Source organism: Solanum lycopersicum, chromosome 9 (assembly GCF_036512215.1).
Source record: "Solanum lycopersicum chromosome 9, SLM_r2.1".
NCBI classification, from domain to species: Eukaryota; Viridiplantae; Streptophyta; class Magnoliopsida; order Solanales; family Solanaceae; genus Solanum; species Solanum lycopersicum.
Window position 1 is genome coordinate 38849595 of NC_090808.1, and position 12725 is coordinate 38862319.

At 37.5% G+C, this 12725-nt stretch overlaps 1 protein-coding gene across 1 annotated transcript; it reads left to right on the forward strand.

Annotated features, from left to right (window-relative positions):
• The first annotated feature begins 1177 nt into the window (after window positions 1-1177).
• On the forward strand, window positions 1178-2646 carry LOC138338504 (uncharacterized). Its single transcript, XM_069289470.1, has 4 exons — window positions 1178-1251; window positions 1462-1536; window positions 2146-2272; window positions 2392-2646. Exons 1-4 carry the CDS (start codon window positions 1178-1180, stop codon window positions 2644-2646), a joined length of 531 nt encoding a protein of 176 aa, XP_069145571.1.
• The last annotated feature ends 10079 nt before the right edge of the window (window positions 2647-12725 follow it).

Below are 12725 nucleotides of genomic sequence, written 5' to 3' on the forward strand. Positions count from 1 at the left end.
AGAGATTGATTTTGGTATACCAAACCAATTTTAATTCCTTCCTAGAGAATGACTCCAGCAGAACTTAAAGAGTTGAAGCTATAGTTAAAAAATCTCACTAATAAGGTATCCACTCCAGCCGAGCATACTCCCTTGGGGCGCTCCAGTGTTATTTGTGAAAAAGAAGGATGGAACCCTCAGTATGTGTATCGATTATCGACAACTCAATAAAGTCACCATAAAGAACAGGTATCCACTTCTCAGAATAGAAGACTTATTCGATCACCTCTAAGGGTCTTATTTCTTATCGAATATTGATCCTTGTTCTGGTATTATCAGCTTAGGGTTAGGATGAAGATATCCCAAAGATAGCCTTTTGTACCCGTTATGGTCATTATGAGTTCTTAGTCATGTCATTTGGTCTCACTAATGCACCAGCTGCATTTATGAACCTCACGAACCGAGTCTTTATTTAATACATTGATTTTTTCGTCATTGTATTCATTAATGAAATCCTAATTTACTCTAAGACCAACAAAAATCATGAACGACATTTGAGACTAACCTTCCAGGTACTTAGACTACATCATCTGTGCCAAATTCAGCAACTGTTAATTCTGGCTTAGATAGATGACATTCCTTGGTCATGTTGTTCCGATCAGGTAGTAGAGGTGGACCCCAGGAATATTGAGGTTGTTAAGAACTTGCCAGTACCTCTTCATCCAACAAATATCCATAGGTTTCTGGGATTCGCTGGTTACTAGAGTAGGTTCGTGGAGGGTTTTTCTTCCATTGCTACCCCACTGACAGCTTTAACTAAGAAGTAAGCCAAGTTTGAAGGGACGGAGACTGGTGAGAAGAGTTTACAGGAGCTCAAGGACAGACTCAATTCAACCCCAGTGCTTACGCTACCTAAAAATTATGAGAATTACATTGTTTATTGTTACACATCTAGGGTTGGTTTGGGTCGTGTTCTTATGCAGGGTGGTAAGGTGATAACCTATGTGTCCAGACAACTCGAGGTTCATGAGAAGAATTATCCCACCATGACCTGGAGTTGGCAGCTGTGGTGTTTTCATTGAATCTATGGAAGCATTACTTGTACGGAGTGCACCTGGATGTTTTCATAGACCACAAAAGTCTCCAGTACATGTTCACATAGAAAGAGTTAAATATACGCCAGGAGAGATGGTTAGAGATGTTGAAGGATTATGATATGAGTTTCCACTACCATCTAGGGAAAGCAATTCTTGTAGCTGATGCTTTAAGAAGGTTCACCATGTGGAGTACAACCCCACATTGATGATAGAAAGAAGGAGTTGGTGAAGGATGTACATAGACTGGCCAGACTGGGTGTGCTGTTGATTGCTTCTTCTAGCGGGGGTGTTTCAATTCATCCTAGTTTTGAATCATCCTTGGTAGTTAAAGTCAAGAAGGGTCAGCATCTTGATCATTTTTTGATGGAGTTGATGGACTATTTAGGGATCAGGACAAACTGTGTGTACCAAATGTGGATGATTTGCGGACCAAGATTGTTGCAGAGGCCTATGGTTCCAGGTATTCGATACATCCAAGTTCCACCAAGATGTATCATGACCTCAAGCAGATCTATTAGTGAGATGGTATGAAGAAGGACATTGCTGAGTATGTGTCCAAGTGTCCTAATTGTCAGCTGGTTAAGGCGGAGCACCTTAATCCTGGTGGTCTCACTCAGATGATTGAGGTTCCGACTTAGAAGTTAGAGGTCGTTAACATGGAATTCGTGGTTGGTCTTCCAAATACTAGGAGACAACATGACTCCATATGGGTTATTATGGACAGGATGACTATGTCTTCCCACTTTATCCCTGTGAAGTCTACTTATAGGGTCGAGGATTATGCGAGACTCAACATTTATAAGCTTGTGAGGTTCCATGGGATTTCTTTGTCTATCATTTCAGATAGAGAAGATCAGTTCACTTTGAATTTCTTCAGATCCTTCTAGAAGAGCTTAGGCACCCAGGTAAAGCTCAGTACTGCCTTCAAACCTCAGATAGATAGTCAGGCAGAGCACATCCTTCAGAAATTGGATGACATGGTGAGGGCGTGCGTGATCGACATTAGAGGTAATTAGGAGGACCATCTGCCATTTATAGAGTTCTCATGTAATAACAACTTTCACTCCAGTATTGAGATGGCACCATTTGAGGCACAGTATGATAGGAGGTGTATATCTCTAGTTGGGGGGTTCAAAGTTGGAGAGTCATCCATTTTGGGTCCAGAGATCACTCATGATGCCTTAAAGAATGTCAAAGTGATAAAGTAGAGGTTGGCTACTGCTTACATTCGGTAGAAGTCTTATGCAGATAACACGAAGCGACCCTTAGAGTTTGATGTTGGTGACAAGTGTACTTGAAGATGTAACCCATGAAGGGGGTGATGAGGTTTGGCAAGAACGGGAAGTTGAGTCCGAGGTACGTCGTGAAATATGAGATTCTACAATGTGTAGGTGAGGTGGCCTATGAGTTGGCGTTGCCTATGGAGCTAGCTTCTGTTCATCCATTCTTTCATGTCTCTATGTTGAAGAAGTGCCTTGGTGATCGAGCATCGATTCTACCTATTGAAGGTTTGGGGGTTGATGAAGACTTGTCTTATGAGGAGGTTCCTGTTGAGATTTTAGACCGATAGATAAACCGGATGAGAAACAAGGAGGTTGCCACAATGAAAGTATTGTGGAGGAACCATCTTGTTGAGGGTGCTACCTGGGAGGCCAAAACCAATATGAGATCCCGCTATCCTCATGTTTTAGCTGTTGAAGTTAGACTTCCTACTCTTAAGTCTAAGTTTCCTATTATTTTTTATACTTCTTGACTGTGCAATGTACTTATGTTATGATATGACTGGAATTGTACGAGATAATTAGAAGTTCCATTCAGGGACGAATGTTGCTAAGGGGGGATAATATAACAAAATGAAAATGACTATGCTAAGTAATGCTTAGACATACCCAGAATGCATGGATTAGACCGGGTTCACACGATTGTTTCACGTAGAACCAGACCTCAAAACCTTTGCACTATACAAGCCAACCAAGTTGGTGATTTGGTTGAGCTAGGAAAGGTGAGACCAACCATGTAAGGCCCCCGAATTGAAGAGATTCACCCTGATGAGTTTTACCGGGCTTAAAAGGGGTAATCAAAGGGTAAAATGGTCTTTTCCAAGATAGGGGTAGTATTGTAATTACCCTAAATATTTAATTAATTAATAAAGTGGAGGGGAAATTCGGATAGGGTTGGCCAAAATTGACCCTTTTTTGTAAGTTAGGCTTCACTTTGGTTTGAGCCTTGGTGGAAGCGACATTTAGGTTTATTAAATCGATGATTATAATCTTATTTAGTAGGGGCCTTGTGGTTATTTCGCTTACCATTTGAAAAAAAAACAGATTCTTAAACAATTAAGAGAAGTCCTAATTTGACTAAGTCTCAAAGTCATCTCCTAATCCTAAGCTAACTCATTCTCACGTCTCTCTCTACTCTCACCTTATTTACACGCTCAACTTTCTCTAAAACAAAAGAACTGGACAAAATATAACAAAGTTCAGCCGCATTTAAGAACTTGTTCTTTTAAACTCAAAAGCAAAATAAGTTTGCAAACGAAAAGTAAAAAATCAAGTTCTCAACGGATTGTTCTTCTGATTTCAGTAGTGAGACGTTGGCTAAGTGGGGATTTTTGAAGAACATAAGAACATATTTGAACGACTTTAGGTATGGATTTTCTTCCCTCTTGGTCCCTTTCCCAAGAAACCCCAAGGTTCAGACTATTCACAATCAAAAACTAAGGTTGTCCCCATTGCATGCCCATGTCATTAGATCCTTTGAAAGATTCAAGTATGCATTGGTATGACTTCTGATAGATGATTTTAGGGCTGGTTGTGAATACGTGTTTGAATGTGTATTTGGAATTATGTACAAATGAAAGAAGTGTTTTCAAAATATGTGATATGTAACTTGGGGGTGGACGTGTGTACTTAGATTTTGGTCTCGGTTTGAAGCATGAAATTTTACAAGTTAAATTGTTTTAATTTATGTGTATGAATATGTTAAAAACGTGATGTTCATATGAGCTCAAAGTTGTTGAATTGAAAGATAATTCTTGACTTAAAGTAGCCTTGTAAATGCACCTAAAGATATCCCTAAAGCTTTTTGAAATGTCGTGATGTTTAACGTGAAAGAGGGGGAGAAAATCGACAGCAAAAAGGTGATCAAATTTCAATAAGTAGCCATAAAACTTACCTAAAGATGCATTAGATGCTACATGAGAATTTTCTAATCTAACATTTAAATGTTGAGAAAATGGACTGCAAAAAGGGTGAACAAATTTCCAGCATGCTCGAAATTTGTTTCGGCAATTTACTGTTCAAAATTTTAGTTTTATTTTTTTAAAAAAATGCATGAGGTCAGTGGTGATTTAACCCAAGACCTCACCATATCAAAGTTATTAAAATAGGTAAGGGGAATTTTAAATAGGTAAGGCTCAAGTGAAAAGTTAGGAGAAAAAAAATAAAGAAAAATAAATTGAAGCGTGTGGGGTTTGAACCCACAACCTCTTGTATGGGTGAAGGAAAGAGTAGAAAAATGAAATAAAGAAATAATAAAATGAGGTATGTGGTAATGAAAAGCCACAACCTCTCGGCTGAATGAAGAGAATTAATGAGAAAAATAAAATGGGGATGTGGGGGTTCGATCCCACACCCTCTTAGTCTAAACGAATGAATCAAGAAAAGAGAGATAAAGAAAATAATATGGGCATGATGATTTGATCTTGGGTCCCTCAGGACGAAATGTTTAAGAGAAAAATCAAGAAAAGAAAGAAAGGAAGTGTAGGTGTGGGGTATGGATCTTAGGTTCCCTAGCCAAGAAGTTTCTGACAATGAAAATCATAAAGAAAATTAACTAAGTGTTCTAGATGGGATTTGAAATAGGGTTCCCTTGCCCAATTTCGTATTGGCACATAAGTCCTACGTGATTAAATAATTAATGAATGCTATCAGAATCAAAATTGAGACCTTGTCATACTTACAAGATGCATATGTCATGTACCATATAATCTTTGGTAAGCATGAATCACTTAGATGAATTACGAATGAAGCCACATGGCTTGTATGTATGGATCCATAAGTCCAGCAGACGTTTAAAAGTAAGTAAACCTAAGATGTTATGTAATGAATGATGTGACCCAGAAGGGTTAAGTAAGAGTGTGGAACACACTAATAGGCCTTGTTCATTGGCATATGATGAAATGAATATTCACGTAAAAGGGGTGGGTAATTACAAAGAGAAAATGTGCTAAGACTAATAAATATGGTGACAACATGATAAGAGGCTAATGTGAACTATGAGAGAAATCTCAAATGAGCCTAAGTAAATGTTATAAAAATGTACTCTCTTATAAGAGTGTAAAGTTAATGAAGAGACCAGTCGCTATGAACACTCTAATGAAAGTATTAAAGTTAACGCATACTTAGTACTAATGAGAAGATGAGAAATCATCTAATGAGCAATGATGCCCTCATGCTAGAAGCCAACTTCTATGATGTATGAGATGAATGTAATGGAACTTTATACTGAGCACCATAGGCTAGCTATGAGTGGTGATTCCTTCTTTTGAGAAGGAAAAGGTTCATGTAATTCTCATGAGATGATACTCTCCATCTAGACGGGTTTGGGTCTCCTTATATCTCGTTGTCTTTGAACCGAAGCAGCGAACATAGGGATCTAGAAGGGTTCAATTAACTATATACACTAGCATGTTTTGGTTTTACTTTGGCCAGTGATTCCACCTATTTTTGTTGTGGAGAAGACATAGGATTTCATGGAGCTCACATGATCTATATCGATTAAAGTTAAAGTTCCTAAAGAAAGAATGAGTCCGGCATCATGTAATGCATACAATGAAATGAACAATCAAAGATGTTTGGGTAGGATAATCAAGAGGTGAACTAGACTTATGAAATTACACTACGTCATTCTTAATCATTGCACATTGAACCCAATGAGAGTCTTATACTATATCCTAGTTATTGTTGGTGCTTACACTAGCCTACGAATGAAATGAAATGAAGTACATACGAATGAATGAAGCAGACTCTATGGTTGCTAAAGAAGGCTCCCTTGTTGAGGTCCCATATGTTGAGCTCTCATTTTGGGAAGTCCTAATCTTAAGTCCATGATTCCAAGGTCTCATGTCATATGAACGAATGAAATGAAATATGGTATGTGCTATATGCAATATGTTATGAGCTATATGCAATATGTTATGTGTTGTGTGCAGTATGATACGTATAATGATGCATCTTACTCTCATGACATGACTTTCCTAATCCAATTTTGTCAAGTCCACTGAGTTTCTATAATTCGTATTGTTTGGAGAGATCTATTCTAAATCACGCATGTCCGAGGTGTGTGCTTGCATATACCCATACTTAGTACAAGTGTGTATTTATTCCATAAATTTATCTACTTTTAGGTGCAGGTGCAGCTGGATGCTAGAGCTTACGAGTCAACACAGTAGTTATCCGGACGTGGAGCGTTCATCCAGATTTGGTAGGCCCTCATGCTTTCGAGGATGTTAACTAATTTATTCTAGCGTAGACGAAGGCATGAGCTAGTGGAGTATGTTCCACTAGGTTTCTTCTGTATTTACTTTCAGACGTTGTATTGGTGCCATGACTATATCTTTCATTTGGTTATCTTGAGTTAGATGGTAGTTTTGAATGCTTATGAGTTACGTTGATTGCATTATGTGAGATCAATATTTCCCAATATAAAGTTTAAATAAACAAAAGTTCAAATTTTCTGCTAAAATTAACCTAGATAAAGTAAATACGACATACGTAGGCTTGTCTGCAACCTGTGAGAGGTCAACGACGCTAGTCTCATCTGGGTTTTATATTTCGATCATGACAAGACGGGCCAAGGAAGAAATTTCAAATGTGTATCTCATGACAACCATGTGTCTTCACTTGAAGAAGTTGCTATGGGTAATCAAGTTCTGGTTGTTCCTCTACCAATGACCGATGAAGAAATAAGGGAAGCTTTTCTCAATTGGTCCAAGACATAACCTCTCAAGATAATGTCGTCACATCCCAAGTTAGTGATTTGACGACCTAAGTGAATAGGGACGTCGGATCTCGAGTGCCTCAACATGCTAAAACTATAGCATCTCGTTTGAGAAACTTTAGTACAATGAATTCACCTATGTTCTTTGGGTCGAGATCGAATAAGAACCCTCAAGACTTCCTCGATGAGGTCTATAAGATTCTGTATGATGTGGGTGTGATCTCAATTGAGAAGGCTGAGATGGTAGCCTATCAACTGAAAGATGTGTCCCTAACTTGGTACGTTTAATGGAGGGATAATAGAGCACTAAAGGGTTGTCTAGTGACTTGGGAGATCTTCAAGAGGGATTTCCTTGATAGGTTCTTTCCTAGAGAGTTTAAGAAAGCTAAGGTGGAAAAATGCATCAACCTTCCTCGAGGAGGTATGAGTGTACTTGATTATTCCATGAAATTCACTAAATGTCCAAGTATGCTCATGTGATGAGTCATTTTCTTACGAGAGTGTCAGAAGACTTTGTTGAAGAATGTCGTTCAACTATACTTCATGATATAATAAATATTTCTTGTCTCATGATTCATGCTCAAAAAGTGTAAGAAACTAGGTTGAGGAAGATTAGGGAAGCCAAGAAGGCAAAATCTTATGAAGGTGGTTCTACTAAGGGTAGGCTTGACATTCAAGACAAGCTTAGGTTCAAGAAGGGGTTTTCTAATCATGTTCTTTAAAATTTTTCCAATGCTCGTGATGATAGGGTGTCTAACACTTAGTTTCAAAAAGGAAGAGGTAATAGTTCAACAACTCCGAAGCCAACTTATGAAAAGTGTGATAAGAAGGATTATGGTGATTGCCTTGTTGGGACATACAATTGCTTTGGGTATGGAAAGAGTAGACACAAGGTTAGGGGTTTCCCTAATTTGGAGGGGCAAGACAAAGGATGTGAGCAAGCTCAAGCTAGTTGTTTTAATGTGGATGCTCCAAAAAAGAATCGCTTTTATGAACTTCGTTCTAGGGATGACAAAGAGAGTTCTCCCGATGTGGTGACCGGTATCATACAAGTCTTCTCTATTAATGTTTATTCTTTACTTGATCCAGGTGTTACATTATCTTTTAGTACTCCCTTGGTATCTAGGAAGTTTGTTATTTTGCCTGATACCCTGAATGAATATTTGATGATAACTACTCTAGTAGGGGAGTCGGTGGGTGCAAAGAGGGTATATAGAAATTTTCCTATAATGTTTCTCAATAGAGTTACACATGTTTTATTAGTAGAACTTGATATTGTCCATTTTGATGTAATTTTGGGAATGGATTGGTTGCATAATTTTTTTTGCTTCCATTGATTGTCGAACAAGAATTGTCAAGTTCAATTTTCCTAATGAACGCGTCTCAGAGTGAAAGGGGTAAATTCTGTTCCTAGAGTTCATATTATATCTTGTTTTAAGGATTAAAGAATGATTTCCAAAGGATGTTTATACCATATTGTAAGACTCAAAGATTTAGACTCCAAAAGTTTTCCAATCGAGCTAGTCCCCATACTAAGCGAATTTCCGAAGGTCTTCCCTAATAATCTTCTCGGAATCCCTTCCTAATAGGAAATTGATTTTGGTATTTACTTGCTACTGGATCAACTCAAGGACTTACTAGACAAAGGATTTATTAGACCTAGTATTTCTCCATGGGGTGCACCGGTATAGTTTGTGAAGAAGAAGAATGGGTCCCTTAGAATGTGCATTGATTATTGCCAACTCAATAAAGTCACTACTAAGAACAATTATCCTCTCCCTCGGATTGACGACTTATCTTATCATCTCCAAGGGGCAAGATATTTTCGTAAGATTGACTTGGGATCGGGGTATCACGAACTTAGGGTAAGAGGTGCGAATATACCAAAAATAGTATTTTGAACTACATATGGTCACTATGAGTTTCTAGTAATGTCCTTTTGTCTCACTAATGCCCAGTGACATTTACGGATCTAATGAATAGAGTGTTTAAAAGTTTCCTAGAATCATTTGTCATTGTATTCATTGACTACATCTTCGTATATTCAAAAGATGAGGGCGAACGCATGGACCATTTGAGGGTGGTGTTTCATCTGCTTAAGGAAAACCAAATATTTTCCAAGTATAGCAAATGTAAGTTTTGGTTGAGGTCGGTGGCGTTTCTTGGTCATATCATCTCTTCCGACGGATTTAGAGTATATCCAAGGAAAATCAAGGCTTTCAAGAATGGTCCTAGACCATTGAGTCCAACCGGCATTACAAGCTTTTTGGGTCTAGTGGAATATTATAGGAGGTTTGTGGATTTTTTTGCGTCCATTGCATCTCCCTTGACTACCTTGACCTAGAAGAGTATGTTTGAGTGGTCGAGACAAGTGAAAGAAAATTCCAAATATCGAAGAGAGGCTTACCTCCGCTTTGGTGTTGACTTAACACAGGGTACACAAAGTCTTCGTTATGTATTGTGATGCATCCCGAGTGGGCTTAGTGTGTGTCCTTATGAAACATGGGAAATGTAAGACCCCAAAAATGACTTAGATGAACTAGAGACTAACATGTTGGTACTGGTTATATAACGTCTTAAATATGTCAATTATGTGTTATTGAGGCAGTTTCTAAGAGTTTAGGTGCATTGGAAGTCAAACAACAAGGGACGACCAAGACGTTCGACGACTACGTCACCTATATGCCTCATATGTTTTCTTATGTGTTTATGTGATATTCATGAGGTTTTAAGGTCTTTAAATGAGTTATTAAATCATATATAGGCAGTGCGTCAATTTTCGTGGATTTTGGAGGTCAAACATCTAAGAACGTCCATGACGTTCGAAAGATGTGCCTTGAAATGACCTTGAGTGTCTAAGCATATTTCATTTAGTTTTACGTGTTCATTATTGATGAAATTTATGTCAGAGGTTCTAAACTCGTAAATGGTCATGTTTGAGTTGGAAACTTCTGGGAAAACATCTCGAAGCACCAACAAAGGGTCCTTGCGAAAAGACCCATGTTGGTTGCCAAAACTGCAAGGCAGTCCACCTACGGATGGTAATCGACGGCCAGTGGCCTGGTCAACGCCCCGTAGGTGGTGGTCATGGTTTGGTACTTTTACTGGGGAGCTAATCTACCAGTTCCAGGTCTCTGAACCAATAGAATAAGGCAAGGATGGCCCATGCATGGACCTACACCCCGTCGATGGGCAACAATCGATGGTGGTAAGTCTGCACGCAACTTCACTGTTAAGTGAGGGGTGATGTTGTAATTTCACTGCACTTCCAAATAAGAGTATTGGCGGTTTATTAGGGGTCTTTTTGGTATTTTAAACATGTATATAATTGTATAACACTTGGAAGATTTTATTCTTCTAAATCAAAAACCCCAAAATCCCTTACAAACTCCTTAAGACTCCATTGATGTCCAAAGTCAAGGAAGAGTTTGGTGTGACGAATTGATTGGATATTCTTCATCAAAGTGAATAATTAGATTCATTAAGGTATGGATTTTGATCCTTTAAACACGTTTCATCAAGGAGCCCAATTCTCAAGATGTTTTCTAAAGTTTTCAAAGTTGAATTGACCAAATTCATGATTCTACCATGGGTTCTTGCATCAATTGTTTTATACGTCTATTATGGATGAAATTGTTATTGTATTGATTATCTCAACCTAAATTACCTATGAACCATAAATTTATATGAACCCTACTTTTTGACTAAATTGTGGGTTACTTGATATTGATTTAATGTTGATGAATTCTTATGTAGTTTTATGTGGGCTATTCATTGATGTAATACTTATAGTAAATTGATATCTACGTTGTTTTATATTGATGAATGTACATCGAATTGACATAGTTCATTGGTTATTGTAGTTTGTATGTTGAATTGATGCTCATTATCATTGGTAAGGGTTTTATGCTATTGAATTGGATAATTTAGCACTGAAATAAGGTGTTGAGGATGCAGTGGGGGTATGCTACCCTATTTCCTTTATTTTGGTGTTGTTTATACGTCAATTATATTATGATTTGTATGGTCCACTAATGGTGGAGACATTATGTGTTTTACTTGCAATTGATGTGGCCTTGTCAGCGTTACTTTATACAATATGATGATCATGGTCTTGTCGGCAACTACTTGAAGTAATATGACTATTTGTGAAGTATGGTGATATCTATCTACATGTTAAGCAATCTGAAAGTATGTTTGTTCTATTCATGTTGTCTTAGGTGATCATGTTAGACGATGACTTTAACTTATGCGTATAGTCTTAGGGTTGAGTCTTGGTTATTCCTACTTGACTATATGAGTCTATATTGGTCACATTTATGATGTTATTATAGTATATAGGATGAATTGAATATTTTTAGAATGACATGTATTATGAATTAAAAGTGAAGTATGTAGTGTCTTATCTTGGTTGAGTTGTGTCCCTTACTTTTATATGATTATGAATAAGTGATGTCTTGACTTTGAATTTTAAAGCTATTGTACTTGAATGTATGAATGACATGTGACCTTAAATGATGTTAAGAGAACCTTTTATGTGAAACCTTGATCCTAATGGTAAGGTTATGAATGTTGAAGTCTAAGTCGTAATGGTATCATTCAAAGTAAAGGAATGATGGACCTAAGGTTAATTAGCTCGAACGACATCATATTAATACTTAGGAAAGTTATCATGAGCTTCTTGTTGCCATTGTGAGGTAGCCCTAATGGACCTTTCTTTGGTAGGGTAAATGTGATTGGATTATGAACTTAATATGGAACCCTTTTATGTGAACCTAATGTGTGAATTATTTTATGAGAAAGAAGGCTAACACTAAGTGAGTATGCTAAGGAAAGTAGTTCTAGTTAAAGAGTGAGACTAGATTACAAAGAATGCCTTTCATATTCCTTAACCATGTGCCTACATGTGATGTGTCTAAAATCTACCATTGGTAAGTAGAACACCCTCATCGGAGTAGGTAAGAACTTTGGATTCCATGTCTTGATATCATGGTGTATGTCAGTTATTTCCTATTCTCATCATGTGGGATACTTATTAGTATTAGAGAAATTCTTTGAGGTTTTGGTGTTGGTATGGGACGCTATCTAGACATTGTACAATAGGCTTTAAAGGTGTTAGTTGGAATCCCCAGGTCTTGTCAAGGACCATTACTTGAAATGCCCTTTATGAGTTGAATGTCTCCTAAATAAACTCAGGAATGTTATGATTTAGGTTATGTAAGAAAGTATATTTATGAAATAAGTAATTATCTAGATTAGTTAAGGGTTGTCTAGTTAAGGTGTGAAGGGGGTATAAGAACGGTCACTTCGTATCTTACCTAGATGAGTCTTAAGAGTGACTCTAGTTAAGGAAAATGTTGATTATGTGGACATGATCCAAACTTAGGAAGTCTTAAGGATTATTTAGGTATTCTTGAAGAGGTCAATCATTTGCAATAACTTCTTGATCTACTTATTAGGTCTTTTGATAGACTTTGATGAGGAAATGTCATTTTGTTTATGTGTTGATATGTTTGATGTCTTGAATTGTGTGTGTGGCTCATTATAATTAATCTTAAGTGTCAATTAGGCACACTTAGAGAAAATGTATGGGCGGTCTCTCTTTGTGTAACTTAAGTGAGTTTTAGGATAGCTTTGAGGGGGATACAT